Source organism: Anopheles coluzzii, chromosome 2 (assembly GCF_943734685.1).
Source record: "Anopheles coluzzii chromosome 2, AcolN3, whole genome shotgun sequence".
NCBI lineage: Eukaryota > Metazoa > Arthropoda > Insecta > Diptera > Culicidae > Anopheles > Anopheles coluzzii.
The window spans coordinates 121,883,325-121,906,750 of NC_064670.1; the positions used below are offsets into that span (position 1 = coordinate 121,883,325).

Sequence of the window (23,426 nt, forward strand, 5' to 3'; positions counted from 1 at the left end):
AGAAAGCTTGGGTAAAGTTGTCTCTGTCCTACCGAAGTTTGAGATTGAAAAGTGTTCACAAATGTGAAGTGTTCCGTTTGGAATATCAAATGAGCAATACAGTCATACGCTTAAACAAGACTTTGTCACTTGCGTTGGGCAAGAGAGAGGGAGATAGAGAGAGAGAGAGATAGGGAGAGAAAGAGAGAAATATATAGATAGAGATAGAGAGAGAGAGAGAGAGAGAGAGAGAGTGAAATGATCATTACTACCAAGACGCCATTGCACCAAGCTGTTGATCATTTGCATTTTTTTTGCAAATGATTCACCTTTCCAGGACAGGTACGGCGCCTGTGTGCATGCTGGTGATGGGTTCTGAAAATTGAGTAACGGAACGAACCGAGCAGATTGAAAAACACTGATCGCGGTACGCAGGTTCAAGAAAACTTGCGTGACCATAGATAACTTTACATAAATATTGCGAATGGCGAAGCGCGATATTTCTACCGATCTTGGAACCTATTCCTGGAACTGATGCTCACATCATATCGATCCTGGAATTGATTCCGAACTCTTCTCGTTCTTGAATTTGACACTGACAGCCTGTACCGGTACTGTTAATAATACCGTACCTATTTATGTATTCATTCATTTAATTATTTATTTTATTCTTGGTACTAACCCTCAATCCATATAAATCCTGGAAGTGATCTTTATTCAATACTGGTAGAACCTGGTCCAGACCCTTTACCAGTATTTAAACCAATCCTGATGCCATATCAATCCTGGAGGAGGTAAAGGACATCCAGCAGGGTTCTGAAACTCATACCAGTCATGGAAGTGGTACTGAACTTGTATTGAAAATGATTCCATCTTTACTGGTACTGGAACTGATACTAGTTCCATAACGATCCTCGCGCCTTCGTCTGCCAGTTCGTTATCCCGGCCTTAATGGCGGACGCCTCCACGCCATCTTGCCACCTCAATTTGGGCCTACCACGCCTCCTCTGTCCTTGTGGACAGCCTAAAAAGACTTTACGGGCTGGGTCGTCCGTTTCCATGCGTACAACATGGGCAGCCCACCGGAGCCTGGCGAGCTTGATACGCTGCACGACAGTGAGGTCGCCGTACATCTCATACAGCTTGTCATTATAGCGGCTACTCCATTGTCCTTCCACACATATGGGGCCAAGTATCCTTCTGAGCATCTTCCTCTCGAACGCGGCTAAGAGGGTTTCGTCAGATTTGGACATGTCTCAGATGCGTATGTGAGTACCGGAACTATATAGGTACTATATAGTCCCAGCTTCGTCCGTCGCGACAGGTTCTTTGGGGTGAACTATCTACTGTATCTGGGGTGAATGATACAGTATCTACTCCGATCCAGTTGCTGATTCCACTGGTTCATACGGTTTTCCATTACCATTACTACCGGTAGCAGCTGTTTGAATAATTTGGCTAAGTAACAAAGATCTTGCACGATTGAATTTAAAAATACAGCACCAAAAAACAAAAGAATATTATTATCAAATTGTCATCGCTCAGATTATGCTCAAAATGACTACCGACTCTGTGTGTGTGTGAGTATGTTTGTACTTTCGGTTTTTTTTATTCTCATTAATCGCTCATCTAGATGATGTTTAAGGACAGATTATTGTTAGTTTTTGCTTAAAAAATCATGTTACAGCAGCTTACTTTATCGCTAATAATTGGTTTCGTTTCGATTTGAGATTAATATTTGGGTATGGTGGGTAAATTGGATTGGATGTCTGGATGATTGGATGCAAAAGCAAAACTAAAGCGTTCATTATTATGTCACTCATTGACGCACGCGCATAATTAGCCCCTACTTTGCTTGATTCATTCCAAACGGAACCGTTCATTCTTTGCACATTCTCGGCGGCACAGTCTCGGCGCAGAACGAATCCATCAGTAATAGTTGATTAGCAGCTTATCGCCGTGCCAGCCGAAGGTAAAAATAAAAGAACGTTTACCGTATGATAAGGGCAAAACACCCAGTGCATGTGGTTTGAATGGAATTTTTGGTTTTGCGTAGCTTTACGTCAACTTCAAAGCAGCATCTCGTTGACTCCTTTTTTTGTTTGGATTGGCTTAATTACGGTTGAAATGTGCGACCGAGATGAGCCGATAAGAAGCCCCCCCTGCTCCCGGATGCGTCATCCCAGGAACAGGAACAAGAACCTTATTAAACGCTTATTTCGTTGGGCTAGGCTCTGCTTGCTAGACTCAACTCAACTGTTGTATTAATTCGTAATTACAGACTGTCTTATCGACGATACGCCTACGGTGCTACGTCTACAAGCTGCAGCACTATAACAATCGCTTCACGGGATAGGCACACACATTCAGACACCGTATACACCTTGTTGCGGCATGGTAAACTCAGAATTGGCTTTACGGAGTTGCAGCACCACCAGCAGCACGTACCCGTTAATGGCTGTAGTAGTGGTGAGAAGAGAGATCGTACGGCATTACACCAACGTGAAACGAAACCTAGAGCTCGCCACATTCGCCTAATTATTCACTTACCGAGCACGATCAGCATTACGCACGCACTAACGAAGTTCAGCTGCAGCATCGCGCCAAGCAGCCCGATGAACTGAAGCGTGATCGCAATGGCCATAAATCCGATAAACACTGTCAGGCACCACCGTTGACGCTGGAAGTGTAGAACACAGGTCAAGCAACTCGGTGATTGAATCGTTTCTGTTTTTGGGAACAAGTAGACTTACCTTGAGATATCCGATCCAGTACAGGAGTGCAAAGAGTGAGTTCACAATGCCCATAACAAGGATACCTTCCTTCAGAGCGGTCATCTGCTTGACTAGAAGCAGAGCGTTAGTAGGCCATGGAAAGGCCGTGGGACAATAGTTAGCGGCCTACTATTGATACTTACTATTGTCTGGAAGCTTGTCTTCCTCTAGCGACCACGCCAAGCTGAGCAGCAGTGTGACGACCGCATCCAGAGACAGCATCACACCCACGAACGTAGCATGCGTCCGGATGTTGTTGGAAAAGTTCAAAAACGCCGGCAGTCCCATCTTTGGTGGCTTCGGTGCTTCTACTGCAGAGTGTTGGCCTGGATAGTACCGACACGATCGGGCGCTAGCTGTCAACTGTTGGTGGCCACCCGTAACGGCACACAACGGTGGTTCTGATTCAGTGATGGTGCTGCCGCCGCCGCCGCCACAGCACACCGATTATTGTTTTTGTGGGACCGGCCTACTCTCTCACCAATACTGCTGCTGCTGCGATGCTGTGTGTAATGCAAAATCTTTGTTCGCTAGATGCTAGACGGGGGGATGAAGTAACTAGATGAGAGATAGTGGTGGAGAGGTAGCAAACACACACACGCACTACTGTGTAGCATACAATCAACTCCGGTGGCTTTCTATCCCGGTCGCTCGTGGGACGCGGTTTTTGTTTGTTTTGCTAAATGCAAACGTAATCGAATTTTGAGAGTAGATGCTAAATCCAATGTCGTATGGATTGTTTAACTATGCTTTTCTACTGCTCAATGGTTCTTACTAGATATCTTGTATACGTTGATCGCTTTGGTTAAAACCTTGATCCAGATGGTCATTTATTTGGGTCACATTGTAACTAGAGCTGTTATGCTTCTGTTCTGTGTTATCATACCAATCGTTCTTAAAATCTTAAGCACGAGAAAGAGTGAGTGAGAGTGTTAAAAGTATAAAAGTGTATACTTTTTTATGATAGAGACTGTGAACCTAATAAGTTCATTCGTCTTTTGAAATCTAAATTTTAATTTAATTTAAAATTTTCTTTGAAAGACATTTCCTGCATGTAAATACCTTATCCTAGCTGTGCTCTCGGCAGAAAAGGTTATACTGATCATGTTGTTGTCTGGTTGCAGGGTTTCTCTCCTGCAACGCTCATCGTTGCTATGCTGGAAAAGAGCGTCCTATGCCATATAGTGAGAGCTACAAAAGAGTTGGCTCTCACAATTCATAAAGAACGAGAGAGATATTGCTCAGCTCATGCTCAGATTTCAAAATTGTCTCACTTCGTCTCACAAAACTATCTTCCAATAGTCATCATTAGCACTATGCTCGACTATTAATAACTCCATAGAGTAATAGGATGTTTGCAATGCTCGCTATTTTATTATTATCAAGCGCTCATCTAGAAGATTTGTCATTACACAGAACATCGTGTTAGAGTCACATTTCTTAAAAGTAATCTTTGCTGCGATCTCTGTCCCTTAAATTGGATTAAAAATCACTTTGAAAAAGCTGCTTACCAAAGTGTACTGTATTGTGTCAATCATAATTAGACGTTATTTGCTTGATTTTTCGAAAGAAACCGTTCGTTTGCTTTGCACATGCACAAAGTTCCCGCGCGGAACGAATCCATTGCAATAGTTGATTATCGCTTATCGCCGACCCAGAAAACGAAAGTCCTGCACTACAGATGAAGGTTCCCGCATGATAAGGGTGTAAAATCAGTGCAGTTGGTTAGAATGCAATTTGGATTATGCGTGTAGCTTCACGGTCACTTCAAAGCAGCATTGGGCTTAGGCCGTGAATGTTGTTGCGGGAGAGCGGATGGAACGTCCTCTGTCTTATCAACAATATGGTGCGTTTGATACATGTAAATGCATCACTATAATAATCTCTTGATGGGAAGACACATTTAGACACAGTTCGCTAGTTGCGGCTTCGTAGGTTCAAAATTGGTTCTACGTAGCTCCAGCGTTACCAGCAGCACGTACCCGTTGATGGCTATTGATGATCAGAAAAGAAATTCAGTACACCGTCAGTAATGTTAAAAGAATGCCTGAAGTTTACTAATTATTCACTTACACAGCACTGTCAGTATTGTGCACGCGGTGAGAAGGTACAACTTCACTATCGCACCGACTAGCCCGATAGACTGAATCGTGATCGCTACGGATATGAATCCGATAAACACTGTGATACACCATCGTTTACGCTGGCGGTCGAGAGTAGAACAATATTCTTACTTACTTGGGTAGAACAAGATGGACAGACTAACCCAAGTTCAATGTGTAGAAACGAGGTCTCACAATGTCCCAATATGTGTCCTTGTTCCTACACTGACCCCGGACTTACCTTGAGATATCCAATCCAGTACAAGAGTGCAAAGAGTGTATTCACAATACCCACGACAAAGACGCTGCCTTTGAAGCTGGGCTTCACTAGAAACAATACGTTAGGTGCCTGTAGAAAGTGGGGATGCTAAGCGTCTTATTTGATACTTACTATCATCGGGAAAGTTGTCTGCCTCCAGGAACCACGCCACACTAACAATCAGTGTCAAGATCGCGTCCCGGGACAGCATCACACCCACGAACATGGCGTGCGTCCGGATGTTGTCGGTAAAGTTAAAATACTGTGGCAATCCCATCTTTGCTGCTTAGCAGTGCCGAAATGCTAGTGGCTATCCGTAACGACACACAACGACTGCATTGATTCTGTGATGCTGCAGTAGCCGCATGTTGCTATAGCCGGGACAAGCTTACTCTCTCTGTCTCACCAATACTGGTGCTGCGTTATGCAAAATCGCTGAACCCTAGACGCCGCGAATGTTGAATCATCTCGAAACTAGATCAAGAGCAAAAGACACACACGCACTTGTAGCATAATCAACACTCCAGTGACTGCCTAGCCCTCGCGCGTGAGACGCTTTCTGATTGGAGTTTGCACCAGTGAGTGGCACGTGAGAAGATCATCGACTCTTCTCACTATGAATATTCTTGTCAGGGATCATGAAGACATTCCACTGGTCCATTTTTATCAATTAACTGGACAAAAGCACACAAATAAAACGAAAGTTTGATTGCTCTTTTACTGCCAAACTCACAATCCATGGGGTTCAAATCCGCTCACCAAAGGAAACTGTGAACGGTTGATGTGTACAGCGCCCTCTTGTGGTGGGACACTGTAAGTAGGAAATAATCTCAAATTTGTTGTCCATGCTTTGCTCTTGTGTGTATTAACTTCGTTACGTTACTTTTTATTATTTGCCTTTTAGTTTTTTGAAAGCCTGTTTGAAATGCGTGAATATTTCTTGCTAGCTATTGCCGCTTTTCCATATATTCCGTCATTCCGTCCGTTACAAAAAATGTTAAAGAAAAAACATGTCACACAATATAGCCAGTGGCTGATAAGGCTAAAAGAAAGACTGATACTCTTCGGGTTAGAAATACGCCACATTCATCCATCGTCCTAAGGAATGCAGCCTCGTGTATGCTTTTTTAGAAAGATCATCATCATCATCATCAAGATCATTTGAGGAAGATTTAGTGCTGAGTAATCAATTGACCGTCGTCTGACACACAAATTTCAAACCTCCGACTAGTTCCTATATTGGCAAACGAAACTACTTTAAAGAATTCTGTCATCAAGCCAAGCCAAGCTATAAGCCAAGCAACGTGTGATACACTTTTTTATTATTAGTTTCTACCTTTTCCTCAAGGCACTTCTTACTTCCAGCTAATAGTAGCACACCAATCCGAACCGAACTCAAAGCTCCTATCGCACTAAACAGGTGGGCTAGTCGAAGAGGGTTTCGCTGTTTTATATTCCATAATTAATACAACACTCTAACTAAACAAACTAAACAAACAATGGCGTGTTATCGGTTTTTTTTTTGTTGGTAGGATTGGAATGTGAGTTATCATAATGACACTGGTGTGAATTGGTTGGAATGTTTGAAACATTTCCCCTCTCTCTCTCTCGGCACACACTTAATAATAACAATACAGTTACTCGCTTGATGCTCTATAAACACTACACTCGATACTGTGTTGGGCGCGCGTCTTCGTCCTCCGAATCACATCTCTATGTGCTCCGTGCTGCTGCTCAAGCTGCGGTAGCCGCGCAAACGTTCCTCCTGCATGTGCCGATTGCGCTGCAGATCCCGGAACAGGCAGAACACCGTCACAAACATGTAACCGAAAACAGCTACGATGGAAAGAAGCACAAGTGAGATTAAAGAATCTAAACCAAAGATGAGTTTTTGTCCACCAGAAAGCATACCGATTTCGAATACGGTTCCTGCCGTACGGCCCTGGAACAGTTCGGGCTTGTCGCTGTTCAGCGTTGTTGCCATCTCCGTTGCAACGTAACCCATGAAGTCTAGCAGGAGCAGTATCCCGAACGGGATGATGTAGTACTCGTTCACCTGCAACGTGAGAGAGAGAGAGAGAGAGAGAGAGAGAGAGAGAGAGAAAACAACATTCAGAGTGATATTCATACGATTCCGGTCACGTGCCTCACTTACGCTCATGATTCCGACGAAGTATGCAATCACAACCAGCAGTACAATTGCCACGAATATAATATCAATCGTTGCGTACCGATAGTACAGGGACACTGGTATGAAAAGAAACAGAGCACGCGTTAGAACATCCAAAGAAAGTGGTCACAAAAAGAGGTCACAGAAAGCCACACACTCACGCTCATCCGGAACCTTCCGGAAGTCGTCAAACTTCACTTGAAGGTAGGCCGAAGCCATGATGGAGGAGATGGCATTCACGAGCACTAGCAGCCCCACCAGCACACCGTGAAACCGGGGGCTCCACAGCCATCCACAGGTGCGTCCTTTGGCCATTGTGTTTATAGTTTACCAGTATCACTTTTTCACCTTTCTTCCAACACTTTTGGGGGGAATATTTTCAACAAGATCACCACCACCTCCGTACGATAGAAGCCGAACGAATGAACTGTTCGAACTGTTGTGACTGGTGGTGGTGTACAGCGCCTCGGCACCACAATCTTGTGATAATGCTGCGCCAAGAATTCGGGACTCGGGCTTATCATGCGGGGCGTTATTGGTTTTTTGTTGCCTCCAATCTGGCTGCAAGATTACGTAGATGATCGTGGCGCGATCGGGAGGCAAGTACAATGTGGGTCGGGACATTCATAGACTTTTGTAGAGGTTTCTTACCCAAAATTTCGTAACATTGAATTAGCGCGGGACTGGGACAATGTCGCTTGCTGTGAAGGCACCACAAAGAACACGCTGAAGCTCGTTTGTAATCTAATTCCACAAAAACTATCGCGTGTGTTGTAAAAACTAACAATGAGGTAAAATAAAACAATCGCAAAACTCCCGAACCAATCTCTCCCATCCCTATCACAATCACGTTAAAAGGGCGTTGTGGAAAAAATCAGCTTCCTGTTCAGCTTTTTGATAGTTCAATTTTTGGTTTTGCTTTTCCAAATCGAACCACTGTCCACAGGCCACACCAGCGTCACAGGCACATCGTTTTGTTAAACTCGTCCGACCGGTCGGTGCCTTCCTTAAGCTTCATTTGAAACAGCTTGTACAGCCCAATCAGTGTGACAAACACGTACAGGAATAGCGCTGGAGAGGAGAAATAGAGAGAGAGAGATGCTTTTTTTAGAGGAAACTGAGTCGAGATTGTACCGATTATTGGTGAAAAATAAACCACTTTTTACCGACCTGTTGTCACCAACCACACTTGATAGGGCATTGCGGAACCGTTGCGTGTGTTGGCGATCAGATACGCAACCCAGTCGAACACGATCGACAGCATGAACGGGATGAGACAGAAGCGATTTTCCTGCAAAACACAACAACACTTGAATTAGGCAAGGCTTTTGGATCTGAAACATTTGGAAATTCTTTACCTTTCTAATGCCATAGCAGAGAACTCCGATCGAGATCAGATGCACAACATCACCGGTAAAGTCGAACCATCCGTAATCGATCAGATCTTGAACTAGAAGTATCCAATAAAACACACACACGTTAGAGCCTAAAAAGTACTGCAGCACTCTCTCCCTCTTACAATCGTTTGGAATATCCACATCCTGACGGTTCGGGTAGAGCAGCTTCAGCGTCACCGAGCTAATCAGAACGCTGACCGTGAGCAGCGCCGAAAACACCACGATCAAGTAGCCGTGGAACTTGATGTTTGAGCAGAGATTCATGTTGCCCATGGCTCTGGCGATCCTTCTCACAGCACCACCGAAACGTTACTGAAAACCACCGGAATTCGATCAAAGAAGGCGCTGATGATGCTCCGAACATCACCTGCTCGCTCGCAGGCACGAACGAACGCACCAAAGCAATTATCCGATAAATAGACAATAAACAACACAAGCACCAAATCTGAGAATGGAAATTCCAAAGCCAAAGGTTTCTCCCGGGCGGAGGGTTCGTCCGTCGCTCGTTGCGTAGGTGCGGGGTGTGTTTCTGTGTGTTGTAAAGCAATCATCAGGATCATCATTGATGAATGCTGCGAGATGTAATGGAGAAGGAACATAAAATCCTGAAAGCAGAGCAAGGACACACACACCCGTCCACCCGGTGCGATTCCGAAAGGAAATGCGATGACTACCAACCAGCTGTTTTGCTCAGCGGGTTTTGCTGCTCAACGTCTTCCTTTTTCCTCTCACTCTCTCGTTCTCTTTTCTTTCAATGATGTGAATGATGGCAAGTATAGGAGGCAAGTGGTCCAGGTAGGCTTTGCTCGGTTTTTTGGTGCTGTGTTGCTGCCTATCCTTCGTGCCGAGCGCGCGTGCACACACATGCTCTTCTTCGGAAACAGACCAAACAGACTACAATCCGGGTCGGTTTTTTTGTTCTTCTATGTTACCAGAATGAATCAACAAGTAAAAGGGAATGAGGGAAGGTTAAAAAAAAGCAGTCCTATCCTCTCGAGGGAGAATGCAAAACAGAGGACTTCTCCTTTTTTTTACAGCTGTCACAAAGATGAGAGGTTGTTTCATTGGCTTTTGGGGCGGATATGCAAAAACCCTGATACCCCGAAATCCGATTGACTGTTGCAGTTGTGCAGCTAGACACATCCGGGGAAAACCTCCTTCAATGCTGAATGATGAGTCGTCTCGGCTCGTCTCTGGTCCCAATTGACACTGGTCGTCCATAAAGCAACTGGAGACATAAATCCCTTTCTGCATCATAAAATCGGTCCCAGGGCATGCGGAACGTATCCTTCTCCAGGGAGACACATCGTTCGTAATCGCTCGCCTTGTTCTAGATGAATAATTTATATTCCCTTTGTTTCTCTCTCTCCATAGCTTCCACCTGTAACGCAACTGCAACAACTACAATCCCAAGCCCAACAACAGCCAGTCCAGCAGCAGCAGCAGTCGCCAATGCCGGCGGGAATCTCGAACGTATCGTCCTCGGTGGCGGCCTCCCTAGCCTCCGCCTCGGTCGCCGTCGCGTCCGCCAGTGGCCCGAGCGGTGGCCCCAGCGGTGCCGTCGGTGGCCCCCTCTCCATGTCCTCTACGGAGCCTCGCTTCCCGCCGGCCATCGCGGTACAACGGCTGGCGCCGCAGGTACAGCGGCAGCTGCGCGAAACCCAGGAACTGATCAAGGACTCGTGCGTGCAGCTGTACGGCTCGGCGTACGGTACCGGACCGGGGCCACCGACTGGAGGCGGCGGCGGCAGTGGTGGTGGTGGGGGAGGAGTTGGTGGTCCAGTAGGTTCGGTTCTGGCCCGGGCCACTGCCCGCCGCCCAACGCTCGAGACTCAGTATTCGCAGGAACTTTCGTGATATCTAGACAAGTAGTGAAACACATTTCCCCCCTTTGCAAACGGTGCGTACCACCACATCCACCACCCACCCACACGGCAGTTCTTCGTCTTCGGTGCCAGCCAAAATCCGAACCAAATCGTGCGCGCACGCACGCGTGTGTGTGTTCCTCTCCGATTTGTTAATCTTTGCTGTTGTGTGCTCTGCTAGTGGTTGTCGTGGCGTAGACGGGAGATCACCTCTTCCGAAGCAAGGGTGATCTTTTCAGAGCCTTGAAAGCTCACTTCAGACTAGTCCGATTCGCTCTGTAGCCCTCCATTTCTTCCAGCAGGACACACACACACACACGCATACAAACACAGACTCCTGAGAACTAGTCATTGCCAAGGCTCGCGTGTAACAAACGAGGGCACAACTGCTGACCGTTGCGTCCAAACTCGCGGGCAAACTGTACATATACATATTAACTTATTAACTCTCGCCCCCCAAAAAAACATTCTCCCAAACCTTTTTGGGAAGAACACCGGAAGTACACCCACCCAACACACTCCTCCTCCTCTTCCCCCCATTAGAAACAGAAGAACAAACACACACACACATACATTCGAATAAATATATAGAGAGTTCACTATAGAAAAAATGAGTAAGACAGACGACGAACCCGCCCGCCACCGGGACGAACAGCCGGTTTTAGATGACTCTTTGGCAGGGGCGGGCCTGGGGCTTACTTCTTCCCACCTTCCCCAGTACCACCACACACACACACACACACGGACACATAGTTTGGCAACAATTAAATAGCGCTGTAGAAGTGGATAGGAAAGGAGGATGAGCAAAAGCGGACATTAGTGGTGTTCGTTTTTTTTGCAATCTGCAAAACAGAACGTGAACAGAACAAAGACACACTGGAGAACACAATATGGAGTAACAGTAATCGGGTGGAGTAAAAGCGGAAGAAAAACGTGGCAAAAACGCAGTGAAACTATTCACCCTTAGCTAGTGTTGACGTTTCGTAACACGACGGGAAACTGTTTTTTTTTTTCTTACTCAATTATAAGCGTAAGAAAAAGTGAAGAAAAAAACACAATCCTTCAAATATTATATACACAAGCCAAAACAAATGGGTAAGAGGAAAGTGGGAGAGGAGAAGAAATAGTAAAAGCGTAAGCATATATAAACAAAATAGAAGAAAAAAAGAAAAAAAACTAATACTAATAGAAGGATAAAAGAGCAACAAGAAACGAGAACGGAATAAAAACAGAAGGAAAAACTCACAACAGAGAAACACACTAGAGAAGAAAACAAAAATTAAGAACAACACACACGGTAGCAAAGCAAAGAGCGTGGAAGAGAGCTTGGATGGATTGGTTTTGTGCCTAAGGGAGGATTTTTTGTTGTAAAAGAGTTAGAAAGCTTTCGTTTTTACACTGTCAGTGCGTTCAAAATTGCATAACAAGAAAAGGATCTAGATGTAGAAACATGACTCTAAGCAGACTTAAATAGAGTATAGAAAGAACAAACAGGAAGAAGAAGAAAAAAACAAACCATGAACAGAAACAGTTAGAAGATTGTTCTATATCATTTTGATTTGATTTTGGTTGAAAATTACTTAAAAGCGTATTAAGTGAAAGAGGTAGATAGAGAGAGAGAGAGAGAGAGAGAGAGAGAGGTCTCCGAGTAAGACCACAGAAGAAGAAGAAAAAACAGGAACTAGTCTAAAAGCACAGCAAGAGAGAGGGAGAGAAAGAGAGGAGATAAAAGATGAAAAAGAAAGAGCAAAGGCATAGCTAATAGTGTGAAGCAATCTTTTCACTTCTAAATTTTACCTTGTTATAAACAACATGCTGCGGGGCATGTGACCGGCCCCACAAAGCGAATGTGGTGAATGTGGCGTCAGAGGCATACGCAAAGGGCAAAACTTTCGAAATGTACTTAAATAATTCGACTTGAACTTGAACCTAAAAGGAACGAACAACATGACATGCACACCACACGCCGGGTGATGATGATGATGAGCCAGTTAAGTTAAAGTTAAGGAAGAGCGATCGATGTGGTGTGTATGTGTACTTTGTACAAAAGGCCGGGGGAGTGGAAAACAGTCGATAATTCGACTCCCAATGTACTCTAATGTCCTGTTGGGGCATTGGATTTGGTCGTGATGTTCTTAAAATAGGAGAGGGTCCGTGAGTTGCGGAATGTTAGCATCGTCGCGTATGAATATGTGTTTTTTTGTGTTTTATCTATTCGACCACCGCCTTTAATACCGTTTGTTGTAGCCACTGTAGCCAAATTTTAACCTCAGTTCAGGAGGGGTCAACACGTGACCGAAGCTAAATCGTAAGCTCCCGATATCCAGTAAGGATGTGCGCGCAAGGATCGTGGTCCGAATCCGTGTGGCATCATGATAATTAGCAATAGAGGCATTGCAATTGGAGCTCGCGAAAGGAAAAGAAAAGCAAAAGAAACAAATGCTCCAAAATTAGAATTAACACGGTGCACCACCAACACCACGGTACGGTGTGAGTGCAAAGTTTCTTCAGCATTTCCATCCCCGCCGTTCACGAAGCGAATAAAAGATGTTTGAAATGCGTGTGAAGATGTTTGTGTTTACCATTAAATACAGCACACAAGGAAACGATTTTTTGTACACCCTCCTCCTCAACTAAGGCGCCCTTCGGAGTACTTTCCTTGGTAGATGTGCCCTTTTCCTGAACATTCTTAGGATTACGAGTAAAACAAGATCACGATCACGGACAACCACCAGATTAAAAATAATAATAAAATAAACAAAATCATGCACCATCATCAACCTCTTCTTCAACAGTGTGTGTGAGTGTGAGTGTGTGTGTGTGTAAGTGTATGTGTTACCCGTGTGTGACCAAACACGTAGCACACGGTCGTATCTGTTTCGTACGATAAGGAAATGTTCAAGCAAAGAAATAAAAGCAACCAACACAACCCTTTTAGTGTGTAAGATGTTCAGTGTAAAACAAGAAATGAAAAGAAGAAGAAGAAAAAACACAGCAAATCACACCCACATTCACAACAGCGCATCCAAAAGGAAGAAAGAGAAGAAGCGTAATGCAAAAACACACAAAACACACAAAAAAAGATATGAAAAGTATTTCCAATTTTGTCAAAGTCCCCTCTTTATAAAGTGCACGTGTAACAGAAAGGAAAATATTAAAGAAAGAAAGAAAGAACATTATAGAAATATAAGAACAACACACACACACAGACACAAACGGTGAAGGAAAAGTGTAACCATGCCAACTAAGCCGGTTAAAGTAAGAAGAAGAAGAAGAAGAAGAAGAAGCAGAAAAAAATCATTCTAATGAACAGCAAATGTAATTGAGGAAACGCGGAAAGCGTACAGAGGAAGACGCGCGAAGGCATGTCATGTATGTTTTATTTTCACGTTTTCCCTTTTGTTTTTGTTTTAAAATTATAAAATCCGACTATGTACAAAGACGTGAAGAAAATCGATAGAGAAAAGTAATTGAAAAATTATATAAATTCAATAATAAAAATGAAACAAAAAACTGGATAAACAATGTATCGAAGTGTTTCTGTGTTTGATTTTTGAATCTTTCAGCATCGCAAAGCTCATTGCAACGGATTCAGGGTTACGATTCAGCCCTGTGCGTACGTCACACCTTTGATTAGCGTCTTACTAACCTTGGTCGAAGCTGTCAAATCGCATGATGGACGCGCTGCGGACAATTTGTTCCAAAAACATTATAAAATTCCGTATTTACATGACATGCTAATTTTGTTGGTGTTAATCATTATTTGAATTCAAATCAACATCCTTGTAAGGTACTGCACGAATAAATTAGAAATATTTCAACCATTCTAGGTGACTGATTCACCCAAAACAATCGGCTGTCAAATGTCACCATCAGAAACGTAAACAAACTTGCCTGGCGTGAAACAAAGCTTCCCACCGCTTTGGTCGGCATTTTCATGCTGATCCGAATATATTTGCACAATACTAGCGTTTTTACCAATTAAAACACTTACCGAGAGCGGCAAACAGCGAAACAAACACACGACAAAAGGGTTCAGTGTAGGACTGTCGATAAAGGTTTGATACTTCCACAATGATTCCGTTCTACCCTTCGCTGCAACCGTCTGCGGCGTACAACTTTTGGTTTTCCGTTGATGAGTCGTACGACGATGATGCCGAAGTGAATAACCTGGAAACGGAACACACGGAATGGGTAAGTAAGGATTATAAAGCAAGCAACACCACTAAGCACGTGCGCAATAATACTGGGGTGCATCTTTCTAGCTAAACCGAATCACCTTAATCGGACAGGAACTGACGCCAATTGGCAAAAGCTCCAACGAGCAGCACATGGAAAACATGGACACGGAGGATGAGGATGGTAAGTGCGTGATGGATAAGGGATTGTGGATTGTGATTTAATGAAGTTTCATTTACCTGTTGCAGCGAACGACGAAAGCGATGATTCGGACAACTCGGACGACGACGATGACGATATGGATGATATGAACAATACGCGGAACCTGCCGGATGAAATTACCGTCGTTACCGGTGGATACATGGGGGATGACACGCACGCAGACACGCTGTAGAAAGGAATCGCGCGATTAACAATGTCCTGGCTACTTCCTCTGCTGCGTATCATTATATTAAGCTTGCGTTGGGTTAAGTTATCGGTACTGGTACAATGTAAAAACTTACTTTAAAATAGATCATACGGCCAGTTTAATTCAAAATGGGTCGTCTGGAGAGTGTATCTGCATCGTTCCACTTCATTGTTGCTGACAGCTAATGCGATGCTTCGTCTTGTTTGAACATTAATTCGATTCATGTAGCTTTGCGACTTATTCGGATGCATGCCGTCAGAAGAAAGAGCTGCCAGTCCGTCATCATGCTTCATACTACGAGAGAGAATTGATGCTCTCCATTCCGAGGACGTTTTGTACAGGCGTTCCGAACAGCGTCGAATAAATATTGTGATATTAAAAGCAAACCATATTAAACATCCAACACCTTCCCTGTGTACTTCGCGCACCGTCGTCGACTGCTTCATTTATTATTCGTTATATACTTTAAGATTCTATTCACTAAGTATGTATTACTTTAAGGAGGAAAACAGAAAGAAGATGCTACACGCAGCAGCATAATACACGCACGCGTTTTGGCAAAGAAAAGCGCCCCAAAGAAGCTTACCTAGCATATGGGAGAGTGAGAGTCACCTTCTTTATAATACAAAACCGAGAGACAGACACACACGCGCTACAACAATCCAATGCCGCAATCCCTTCGCGCGCGCGGCTGGGCAAACATCCCCTAGCTACACTGGGGAGGGCGCCGCAAAGCTGTGCGCTGCTGGGTTGCGCACTATTGCTGCATCGCAAATAAAACCGTATTTGTGTGAAGAGGGGGGAGAAAATACTCAAACCGAAAGTTACTACGGTGATGGCGCAGAGCACGTGCGGGCAAAGAAGACGCACGTGCGCGCCACCATCATTCTCTAGCCTGCTTTGATGTCTTACTCTACACTTAAAGGATTTGAGAGGAAACGGCAAGTGTATAGGAGAGGGAGCCAGGACGTTCAAAATGTGTATGTGTGTGAAATATGGAGTAAACAAATATACGTCCACGATTGACGATAGCTAGCTTTTGTCGCTTGACTATTGCAGCAAAGCAAAAGAAAGTTGACTACGTTGGAGAAAATATACAAGAACGTTTCGAGATTTAACGTATCACTCGCGCACACACACACACACCCACAGGAGTGTGGTAAAACGGGGAGGGGTGAAATTGTATCAAATACTTTTTGTGGTTCACTCGTATGCACTGTCGCCACTCACAACTTTTGCTGTCGTTGAAAGGTAGGCGCCCTTGGCCTTCTCTGATCCGCGCGTCCTACTGCGTGTTTGTGTCGTAGAATACTCTTCTCTTACCTTCATCAAGAAGGTATTTGCTCTCTCTTTCATTTTGCAATGCAATTGTTTGTATGTCCTTCTCTCCTCTGTTCGATCGATGTCGATATACGTTTTTGTATGTGTAAAACTATTCATAGTTCAAATTTTCCTCAGCAAGTTTCCGCGGGTAGTCTATTGTAAAATTCTTATAGTCTGCTTACCAGCTAATACAGATTACTTAATAAAAGTAATGAAAACAAGAGAACACTCACGCGTGCAGCCACATGTGTTTTGTAGTCCATTTCTTGTTTGGGGGTTGTTTGGTTCTGGGATGATGGTGGTGGTGTAGGGGGTGGCTGGGGGGCAGTTCTGCACGCGGTCGTTGAGGGCTCTCTCGTTGGGTTGAGGGTGTGTGTGTGTGTTTTAATCCTATTCAAAAACACCACTTTCGTTTGCATTTTGCATTTTACACATACACACACACACACGTTTCTTGCTCCATCATCTTGTTGGTTATTTCCTCTCCTGGGTGCTGATCTCATCGTTTGCGTGTCTCACATACCCCAAAAAGAAGCGTCTCTCTCTCCTTCCCGTGTTTAGCGCCGGTCGCGAGATCCACTGCGGCTGCGACGGTCGCGATCGCGCTCACGGCTCATGCTGCGGCTGCGGGATCTGGAACGACGTGGTGATCGAGATCTGAATAGAAAGAAGAGGAAAATGAAGCCGGAAGGGACGGTGTGCGTGTGTGTATGTTTGTGTGACGGTGGCGGGATGCGGAACGGTTTTGTTGCAGAGAGATGTGAGAGTTTCGTTTGTTTGGTGGTGGTGGTGTGAGGGGGTGGGGGGAGAACGGACAGTTGATGTTTCGAGAAACAGAGAGACGCGAATTATTGGCTGGTTCCAACTAGTTTTATGCGAAATTTCGATAACAAGCTGTTAATAAATATATTCAATAAGTGTGTTTGGTATATGAAGTAGAAGCGCACATTCTTAATCGTCTTTTTTTTCATGTAAAATTGGCTAAACTTGCACTATCAAACTATCGACACTAGGATTAGACAACGGAATAGAATTAAATCAACAAAAACCGTCACTACATAGAACGCACTAATAACAACACACAGCAACACTACATCGATGCCTGAGACGGTGGACGGACGACGGTTGGTGTTGAGAGCATACTATATACTTCCGGCAACTGTTCTGTTTCGCTTCGGGGAAATACTGTCCTGCTAGTAAAACACCACTCCACCATGTGCACGCCAACAACCCACTACAACCCACTAAGAGCACATGTACTGCGGGGAGACGCACTAATAACAACACTACTGAGTTTATTCCTGCTGGTTGCACGCGGTAGCAATTATGGTGGAATATCTCTCCTTCGTGTTCAGAGATGAGATCATTCAGTGTAGAGTGAAGCACTATGGTTTAACGAACGTGGAAATGCGAGTGAATGGAAGAGAGCATATGTTTGCAGCTTGTCTTAAAATTCACATCACACTGGAATAGTGTAGTGCTGTCTTGGCTCCTTTCTACGATAAGGATGCGATCGTATTTTTCTTTGTATAAGCCATTAACAAGAGAGCCGTTGCGATGTATAAATGAAGATGCTTGGGGATTTGGTTGAGAAGTGGTCGTAATTGTAGCCAGCTGAGAAGTTGAGCAATGACAGTCTGCAAATGTTTTACAAACGAATTGAAAAGATTCTACTGCACATAGCTACAACATAAAGAAAAGACAGTTAATTGAGGGAGAAAGAGAGACGAAGCCACGATCACACACACCATTCATGTGTATTTTTCTGCAAAAAAAAGTAACGTTGAAGGAAACGGTACCACTAAACGGCTAAAACACAAACAGGGTTTACTTTTACACAGGAAAAACAAAACAAAACAAAAAAACGTACAAAAAGCCAACTGGTGGTGAAAACTAAAATGAAATAAAATGTAATTTATCCCCTTTTTGCTGTAAATCGAAAAAGAAAACGTTTCGTTTTGCGGGATACAAAAAAGAAAATTAGGATAAAAAGCGTAAAGGAAAAACAAAAAATCATACATACACATCCTACCTTTTCCGGAAACGGAAGAAGAGATGAGAAGAGAAAGCGAGCGAGCGATCGAGCGCAAACACACACACGTTGTGGAGCATTTTTAAGATGGTGGTGGTGGTGGATGTGGTTTTTTGGTGGTTGGTGTTGTAGTAGTAGTAGTTGTTGTAGTGGTGGTGGTGAAAAGGAACAAGCTTTGATTTTTGATTTTCGATCCAATTTTAAGAACTATTCTTGGGCGGATCGCACGATTGTTGTTTAGTTGATTTTTATAGAGAGACTTGTGGAGCCACGGCGAGTAAGAGAAGATCCTTTTCCATAGGGATGTCCATTTGTTCAAGTCGGTCAAGTCGGTAGAGAGAATTGCTTGTCGCTTAGCGCAGCCAGTCGAATGAAGATGGATGAAGATGATGTTATGTTGTCGCTGTAGTAATAATAGTAGCAGAGTCAACGTGGCAGATGGTGAAAGAGGCAAATAGAGAGTGATGCTTGATTGGGTCGTGTGTTGACTGGTTGGTAGGTTGGTTGGTTGGTTGGGTGGTGACGTTGTGTCGAAGGGAAGGAAGAGCTTGAACGAGAGTAGTGGGCAAACCACAGTAACGATGGGTTCTCCCGCCTAAGATCTAAAGATACATTATTTACGCACATCACACAGTAATGAATTCTGGGGTTTTGAAAAAGGAATAATGGTTTCAGTTCACTTACAGTTGCGATGGTTCAATAGCGTTACAACTAGCGGAGTGGGAACTATTAATAAAGGGCCTGTTTGCTATCGCTGCTGTTGCTGCGCGCCGTTGGGGAATTAACTGCACACAAAACGGTGATGTGATGCACGACGACGAAGCTCACCGAGCGATGCGCAAAGCCGTATCATGCCAAGAAGTAGGTTGGATGGTCGCAAAAAGAGGAGCCCGAGGGAGAATAAAGTCCATCCCGGTGGTGTTGTTGACGGTGGTGGTGGTATGATGGTTCATAAAATACACCAAAATAGGCAGCACAGCACCGTAGCAATTATGGTGAGCTAGCAGTAGAAGAAAGCAGCCTTTACGGCGTGAAGAGGTTGAGCAGCACGGCAGAAACCACGACGAACAACATCGTCGAGAACGTGTTCTTTGCAGCTTTAACCCGTTTTGCAAAAGGACGTCGCCCATTTGATGACGATGATGGTGCAGGACGAGTAGCAGTAGTGGTGGTAGTAGTAGTAGCAAAGAAGTGTCGACAGTAGTAGTAGGTAGTAAATAGAAGTCTAGTAGAGAAGAGGATCGGTGAAGTATGGTCGGTGGTGATGATAAAGTTGGCAGGCGGCGGTGCAAAAGGATCGGCGCAGTAAAGCTCCCCACACCCCGTAGCATAGTAGCGCGCAGCCGAAGCTCAAGGATGAGATGATGGCAAGTTGTGTGTGTGTTCGCGTGGGTTGATCGGCGCCCCACCCCAAAGAGGGGGACAGAGCGACGGCAGGTTGGTTCTTTGGCAGTGAGCACAGCAATACAAGCTGCGCCGAAAAACAGCGTGATGGCCGAAGCACAAACGCGAACTGAAGCGATCTCACTGGGAAAGAGATACAGAAAAAAGAAAAGAAAAAAAAAACAGAGAAAGAATCCGGAGACTCGCGCCAAGCTTGGCCGGAGCGGGAGGGGATGAGCGGAAGCCATCGGCGGGGTGGGTTGGCTGGCTGGTTGGCGGTTTGTTGCGATGACTTCGCGTTGGCTTCATCCACTCCTGCTCCGGTGACCATCGGCTTACCAGAAGAGTCGCAGGATGCAGGGAGAACGAGAGGATAGACGCGCGATTCGAGCAAGCGGCCCATCATACTGTGCGTGTCTGTGTGTCAATGTGTGTGAGATGGCGCTGAAGATCGAGGACCTCCATATTACGTTGAGCGCACTCTTCCCCTCCCAAGAACCGCATCAAACGGCGGAGAAGAAGGTATTTGGAGGTGTGTCGGAACGGGAGACCTGAGTGTGTGATCTGCTGATCCGTTCTTCTGCAAGCAGCCAGTTAGAGGCGCAACATACTCAACGTCCACAGTTTTGGGCACGGGGCAGCAGTCGGTGGGGGAAAATCAAGACACCAACTGGTCGGCCAAGGTGACAAAGAGTGTGTGTTCGATGATGCCTTCTGCTCGTCAAGGGTTGACGATACCAGAGTGGGGCCTGTGTTCACCACGGGGGACGAGGCGCGGGCACTGGATGAAGGCGGCACGTGTCGCGGCGAAGAAGAACGGGGCTGTGCGTGGTGGTGCTGCTCAGGCGACCGTCGCTACTGTCCAGCCGATGATGGAGAGGATGTGGAGGAAGATGATGAACTAGTAGCAGTAGTAGTAGTTGTTGTTGTTGTGGTGGTGGTAGTAGCAGTGGTAGTAGTAGTAGCAGTAGAAGAGGAAGCAAACTGCAGAACTGTAGGCCGTCGGATTGGAGGGCCGCTGCCGTTGCTGAAGCCCGCTGCAAGAGGAAGCGCAGTGCTGTCGCTGCCGCTGTTGTTGCTGCTGCTGCTTCTGCTGTTGCTGCTGCTGCCACTGCTGCCAGTAGTGGTGTTGCGGCGACGGGCGCTTGCGGAAGTACAGGAAGAAGCACGTGCGCATGCACGCAGTAGCAGCAGGAGTGGTAGCAGTAGTAGTAATGGTAGAAGTAGTAGCAGTAGTAATGGTGGTGGTGGTGGTGGTGTTGGTCGCCGGAAAACGAATGATCGGGTCTAGAAGAGATTGAGCCGCACCGGCCGGGGCTCTTGCTCGCAGTAGAAGTATTGTTGGTGGTGGAAGTAGTAGTAGAAGTAGTAGTAGTGGTGGTGGTGGTGGTTGTATTTTTGGTGGTTGTGATGGTGGTGGTAAAATTGGTGGAATTGATGGTGGTGGTGGTGGTGGTGGTGGTGGTTGCGGTAGTAGACTTAACACTAGTAGCGCTACTAGCAAAATTTGGACAAGATGATGTTCTGTGGCGGAAGACGCTGTCGTGGAGTAGTAGTAGTAGTAGTAGTATCATAGAAGAGTTTGCCCTGAAATATTGTTTGATCAACCATTGGTTAGATTGTTTTCTTCTACTATACACATACAATTATCTGTTTTTTTTTTTTGTTTTCGAAAGGGAAAAGGGGTTTTTTCAGACACGAGCACGCGCTCTGTCACGCTTAAGGTTTTGTGTTTTTTTTCTTCTTCGGGTATAATCGTTACTAGTTAATGTGTTATCAGTCCAACAAACCCGCTATCATTTTCGCTCCTTGTAATGCGTTTGTTTGATTTTATCAGTGTTAATAATCTCATCCTGCCAAACAAATACTCCAAACCGTATTATTACATGCTCTGTCTCTACTAGGTAATGGGGGGAGGGGTTGATTTGCGTCTTTAAGAGGAGATAAGAGAACTTCCTTTTTCAAGCCACCCTTCTTTTAATAGCTTTAGTTTAAACCTCATGTTTATGCTTCTTTGACTTCCACACACGCTCAAACACACACGCAAAACAAAAACACAATCAACAACACGAGAGGCGGCTTCATAGAAATCCGAAACATGATTATACATATCGAGCGGGTAAATGTTCTACAACGGTTCCGAAACGAAAACACACACGCACACACAAAGATACCGGGTGCATGTTTCGCAACGAGGGCCATTATTTAACTCTAGATATTTGGCTTCTTTTAGCGTTTGGTTTTTTGGTGGGTAAATACTCTAAATTCGCTATGATATTATGGCATAAAAATATCAGAACTAACGCAGTACGTCTAAAACAACACAACACACTGTCCCCGAAATATTGACTCACCTGTACGAGCGGCGGGGTCGGCGGGTGCGTTCGTCGCGTCGCGAGCGGCCAGAAGACATCTCCACCCGGATACGCGTTCCGCAGCATCGTCTTCAAGGTGGAGGGGGGGGGGGGGGGGGGCGAGAAACATTTGAAAATGAGCCAGAGATCTTCTACATGCCAAAGCGAACACACTTACGTTCCATCCAGCGAGCGAACTGCGTCCTCCGCATCACGCTTATCCTCGAACTCTACGAAGGCGAAACCGGGAGGATTGCGAGCCACCCAGACGTTCCGCAGCGGGCCATACTTGCCGAACGCACTTTCGATCTCGTGCTTCGACGCCGACGAGCCCAAATTGCCCACGTAAACCTTGCACTGCAGGTCCCACTCACGGTAACGCGCCATCTTATCCAGCGTGACGGATTTTATATTATACAACAGCTAGCCGCGAAAAGAGGGGTGTGGGGTGTTGGTGGGAGATGCGTTCACCTGTCGCAAGGAAGGCCAAAGAGAGAAGCGCATTAGCATGAGCTCAATCCACGCATAGCGGAATACGTTGAAGTTATTAGACAACGACATTTTAGGTGCAATTGTCCACTCATTGCATTTTCCTTTTAGCAGGCGAAAGATTCATTTTCGTCCCCATCTCAACGGGGCCAGGGATCAAATTTTCGCTTGCACCGTTTTTTTTTTCTTCGCTTTTGCACCCTTCGCAAGATGGCCGCCGTGTGCTCATCTTCGTCGAGGCATTGCGTCGTCAGCAGCCTATTTTCGTTCGCCTTTTTCTCGCTGAAAAACATCGCACCGGTGCAAACAATACCAACCTTATGTAGTGCGTGATGTGAACTTCCAAAATATGGAAAATTTGTAGCAAAATGGTGAGTTTTTAATAACTTTTTTGTAGGAAAATGCACAGCACGACGCACTATCACACGCAGCAAGGCCGAAGAGAAAATATGGTGTATGTGGTTGGGAAGGTTGGATCGTGGAGTGTCATTTTGACAGCGGAATCGTCGAACGATTTTGTACCTTCGAAAAGATGTCAATAAAACCAGTTTTGAATAACTTTCTTGTGCTTCAATACTTTGTTTTAACATTGAAAGTAGCTTTGGGTTTATTTAACACAATTGTTTTTGGGTAAATATAATGTAAACGACTACATAGAAAACATGCAGGTCAACAACTGTCAAGCGTGTCCGCCTCACAGTATGGTGAACA

At 45.1% G+C, this 23,426-nt stretch overlaps 6 protein-coding genes across 15 annotated transcripts in view; 2 read left to right on the forward strand and 4 right to left on the reverse strand.

Moving 5' to 3' along the window:
- Positions 1–11,585, forward strand: part of LOC120950107 (alpha-protein kinase 1-like) — a 72,905-nt gene extending 61,320 nt beyond the window's left edge. For all 8 annotated transcript variants that reach the window (XM_049605122.1, XM_040367872.2, XM_049605123.1 and 5 more), the window contains one exon: positions 10,056–11,585. In XM_049605122.1, coding sequence (XP_049461079.1) covers positions 10,056–10,538 — 483 coding nt within the window. In that variant the 3' untranslated portion in view covers positions 10,539–11,585. The remainder of the gene's footprint in view (positions 1–10,055) is intronic.
- LOC120950119 (uncharacterized) lies at positions 1,555–3,225 on the reverse strand. The gene is made up of 4 exons (XM_040367892.2): positions 2,897–3,225; positions 2,733–2,824; positions 2,530–2,659; positions 1,555–2,437 (listed from the first exon to the last, which is right to left on the reverse strand). Exons 1-4 carry the CDS (start codon positions 3,039–3,041, stop codon positions 2,346–2,348), a joined length of 459 nt encoding a protein of 152 aa, XP_040223826.2. The 5' UTR covers positions 3,042–3,225; the 3' UTR covers positions 1,555–2,345.
- Positions 6,445–7,621, reverse strand: LOC120950110 (uncharacterized). The gene is made up of 4 exons (XM_040367882.2): positions 7,446–7,621; positions 7,270–7,361; positions 7,026–7,170; positions 6,445–6,950 (listed from the first exon to the last, which is right to left on the reverse strand). Exons 1-4 carry the CDS (start codon positions 7,597–7,599, stop codon positions 6,820–6,822), a joined length of 522 nt encoding a protein of 173 aa, XP_040223816.2. The 5' UTR covers positions 7,600–7,621; the 3' UTR covers positions 6,445–6,819.
- On the reverse strand, positions 8,235–9,619 carry LOC120950118 (uncharacterized). Its single transcript, XM_040367891.2, has 4 exons — positions 8,804–9,619; positions 8,643–8,734; positions 8,455–8,575; positions 8,235–8,355 (listed from the first exon to the last, which is right to left on the reverse strand). The coding sequence occupies exons 1-4, from the start codon at positions 8,952–8,954 to the stop codon at positions 8,243–8,245; spliced, it is 477 nt and encodes a 158-aa protein (XP_040223825.2). The 5' UTR covers positions 8,955–9,619; the 3' UTR covers positions 8,235–8,242.
- A 2,742-nt stretch (positions 11,586–14,327) lies between the features above and the next one.
- On the forward strand, positions 14,328–15,283 carry LOC120950120 (anaphase-promoting complex subunit 15). The gene is made up of 3 exons (XM_040367893.2): positions 14,328–14,740; positions 14,812–14,908; positions 14,974–15,283. Exons 1-3 carry the CDS (start codon positions 14,621–14,623, stop codon positions 15,117–15,119), a joined length of 363 nt encoding a protein of 120 aa, XP_040223827.1. The 5' UTR covers positions 14,328–14,620; the 3' UTR covers positions 15,120–15,283.
- Positions 15,284–15,548: 265 nt separating this feature from the next.
- On the reverse strand, positions 15,549–23,192 carry LOC120950108 (RNA-binding protein 1-like). Of its 3 annotated transcripts, none has more exons than XM_040367880.2 (4): positions 23,033–23,186; positions 22,405–22,697; positions 22,227–22,316; positions 15,549–17,090 (listed from the first exon to the last, which is right to left on the reverse strand). In XM_040367880.2, the coding sequence occupies exons 2-4, from the start codon at positions 22,611–22,613 to the stop codon at positions 17,015–17,017; spliced, it is 375 nt and encodes a 124-aa protein (XP_040223814.1). In that variant the 5' UTR covers positions 22,614–22,697; positions 23,033–23,186; the 3' UTR covers positions 15,549–17,014. The 3 variants fall into 3 exon arrangements, with proteins under 3 accessions (XP_040223814.1, XP_040223813.1, XP_040223811.2); XM_040367879.2 differs by having other exon boundaries at positions 15,549–17,114; XM_040367877.2 differs by lacking the exon at positions 15,549–17,090 and adding an exon at positions 19,146–21,459 and having other exon boundaries at positions 23,033–23,192.
- Between the last annotated feature and the right edge of the window lie 234 nt (positions 23,193–23,426).

Excerpts from the sequence above, each read along its gene's own strand:
- LOC120950110 (XM_040367882.2), bottom strand. The coding sequence starts at position 7,599 with ATGGCCAAAGGACGCACCTGTGGATGGCTGTGGAGCCCCCGGTTTCAC. Across the intron at positions 7,362-7,445 it reads CCGGAAGGTTCCGGATGAGC|TGTCCCTGTACTATCGGTAC; the intron begins GTGAGTGTGTGG and ends TTTTCATACCAG. Across the intron at positions 6,951-7,025 it reads AGGAACCGTATTCGAAATCG|CTGTTTTCGGTTACATGTTT; the intron begins GTATGCTTTCTG and ends TTTCCATCGTAG.
- LOC120950118 (XM_040367891.2), bottom strand. The coding sequence starts at position 8,954 with ATGGGCAACATGAATCTCTGCTCAAACATCAAGTTCCACGGCTACTTG. Across the intron at positions 8,576-8,642 it reads TCTGCTATGGCATTAGAAAG|GAAAATCGCTTCTGTCTCAT; the intron begins GTAAAGAATTTC and ends TGTGTTTTGCAG. Across the intron at positions 8,356-8,454 it reads AGTGTGGTTGGTGACAACAG|CGCTATTCCTGTACGTGTTT; the intron begins GTCGGTAAAAAG and ends TCTCCTCTCCAG.
- LOC120950108 (XM_040367877.2), bottom strand. The coding sequence starts at position 22,613 with ATGGCGCGTTACCGTGAGTGGGACCTGCAGTGCAAGGTTTACGTGGGC. Across the intron at positions 22,317-22,404 it reads GTTCGCTCGCTGGATGGAAC|ACGATGCTGCGGAACGCGTA; the intron begins GTAAGTGTGTTC and ends TCCACCTTGAAG. Across the intron at positions 21,460-22,226 it reads CGACCCCGCCGCTCGTACAG|GGCAAACTCTTCTATGATAC; the intron begins GTGAGTCAATAT and ends ACAATATTTCAG.
- LOC120950119 (XM_040367892.2), bottom strand. The coding sequence starts at position 3,041 with ATGGGACTGCCGGCGTTTTTGAACTTTTCCAACAACATCCGGACGCAT. Across the intron at positions 2,825-2,896 it reads AGACAAGCTTCCAGACAATA|TCAAGCAGATGACCGCTCTG; the intron begins GTAAGTATCAAT and ends CTCTGCTTCTAG. Across the intron at positions 2,660-2,732 it reads ACTGGATCGGATATCTCAAG|CGTCAACGGTGGTGCCTGAC; the intron begins GTAAGTCTACTT and ends CTACACTTCCAG.
- LOC120950120 (XM_040367893.2), top strand. The coding sequence starts at position 14,621 with ATGATTCCGTTCTACCCTTCGCTGCAACCGTCTGCGGCGTACAACTTT. Across the intron at positions 14,741-14,811 it reads AAACGGAACACACGGAATGG|CTAAACCGAATCACCTTAAT; the intron begins GTAAGTAAGGAT and ends GCATCTTTCTAG. Across the intron at positions 14,909-14,973 it reads GGACACGGAGGATGAGGATG|CGAACGACGAAAGCGATGAT; the intron begins GTAAGTGCGTGA and ends TACCTGTTGCAG.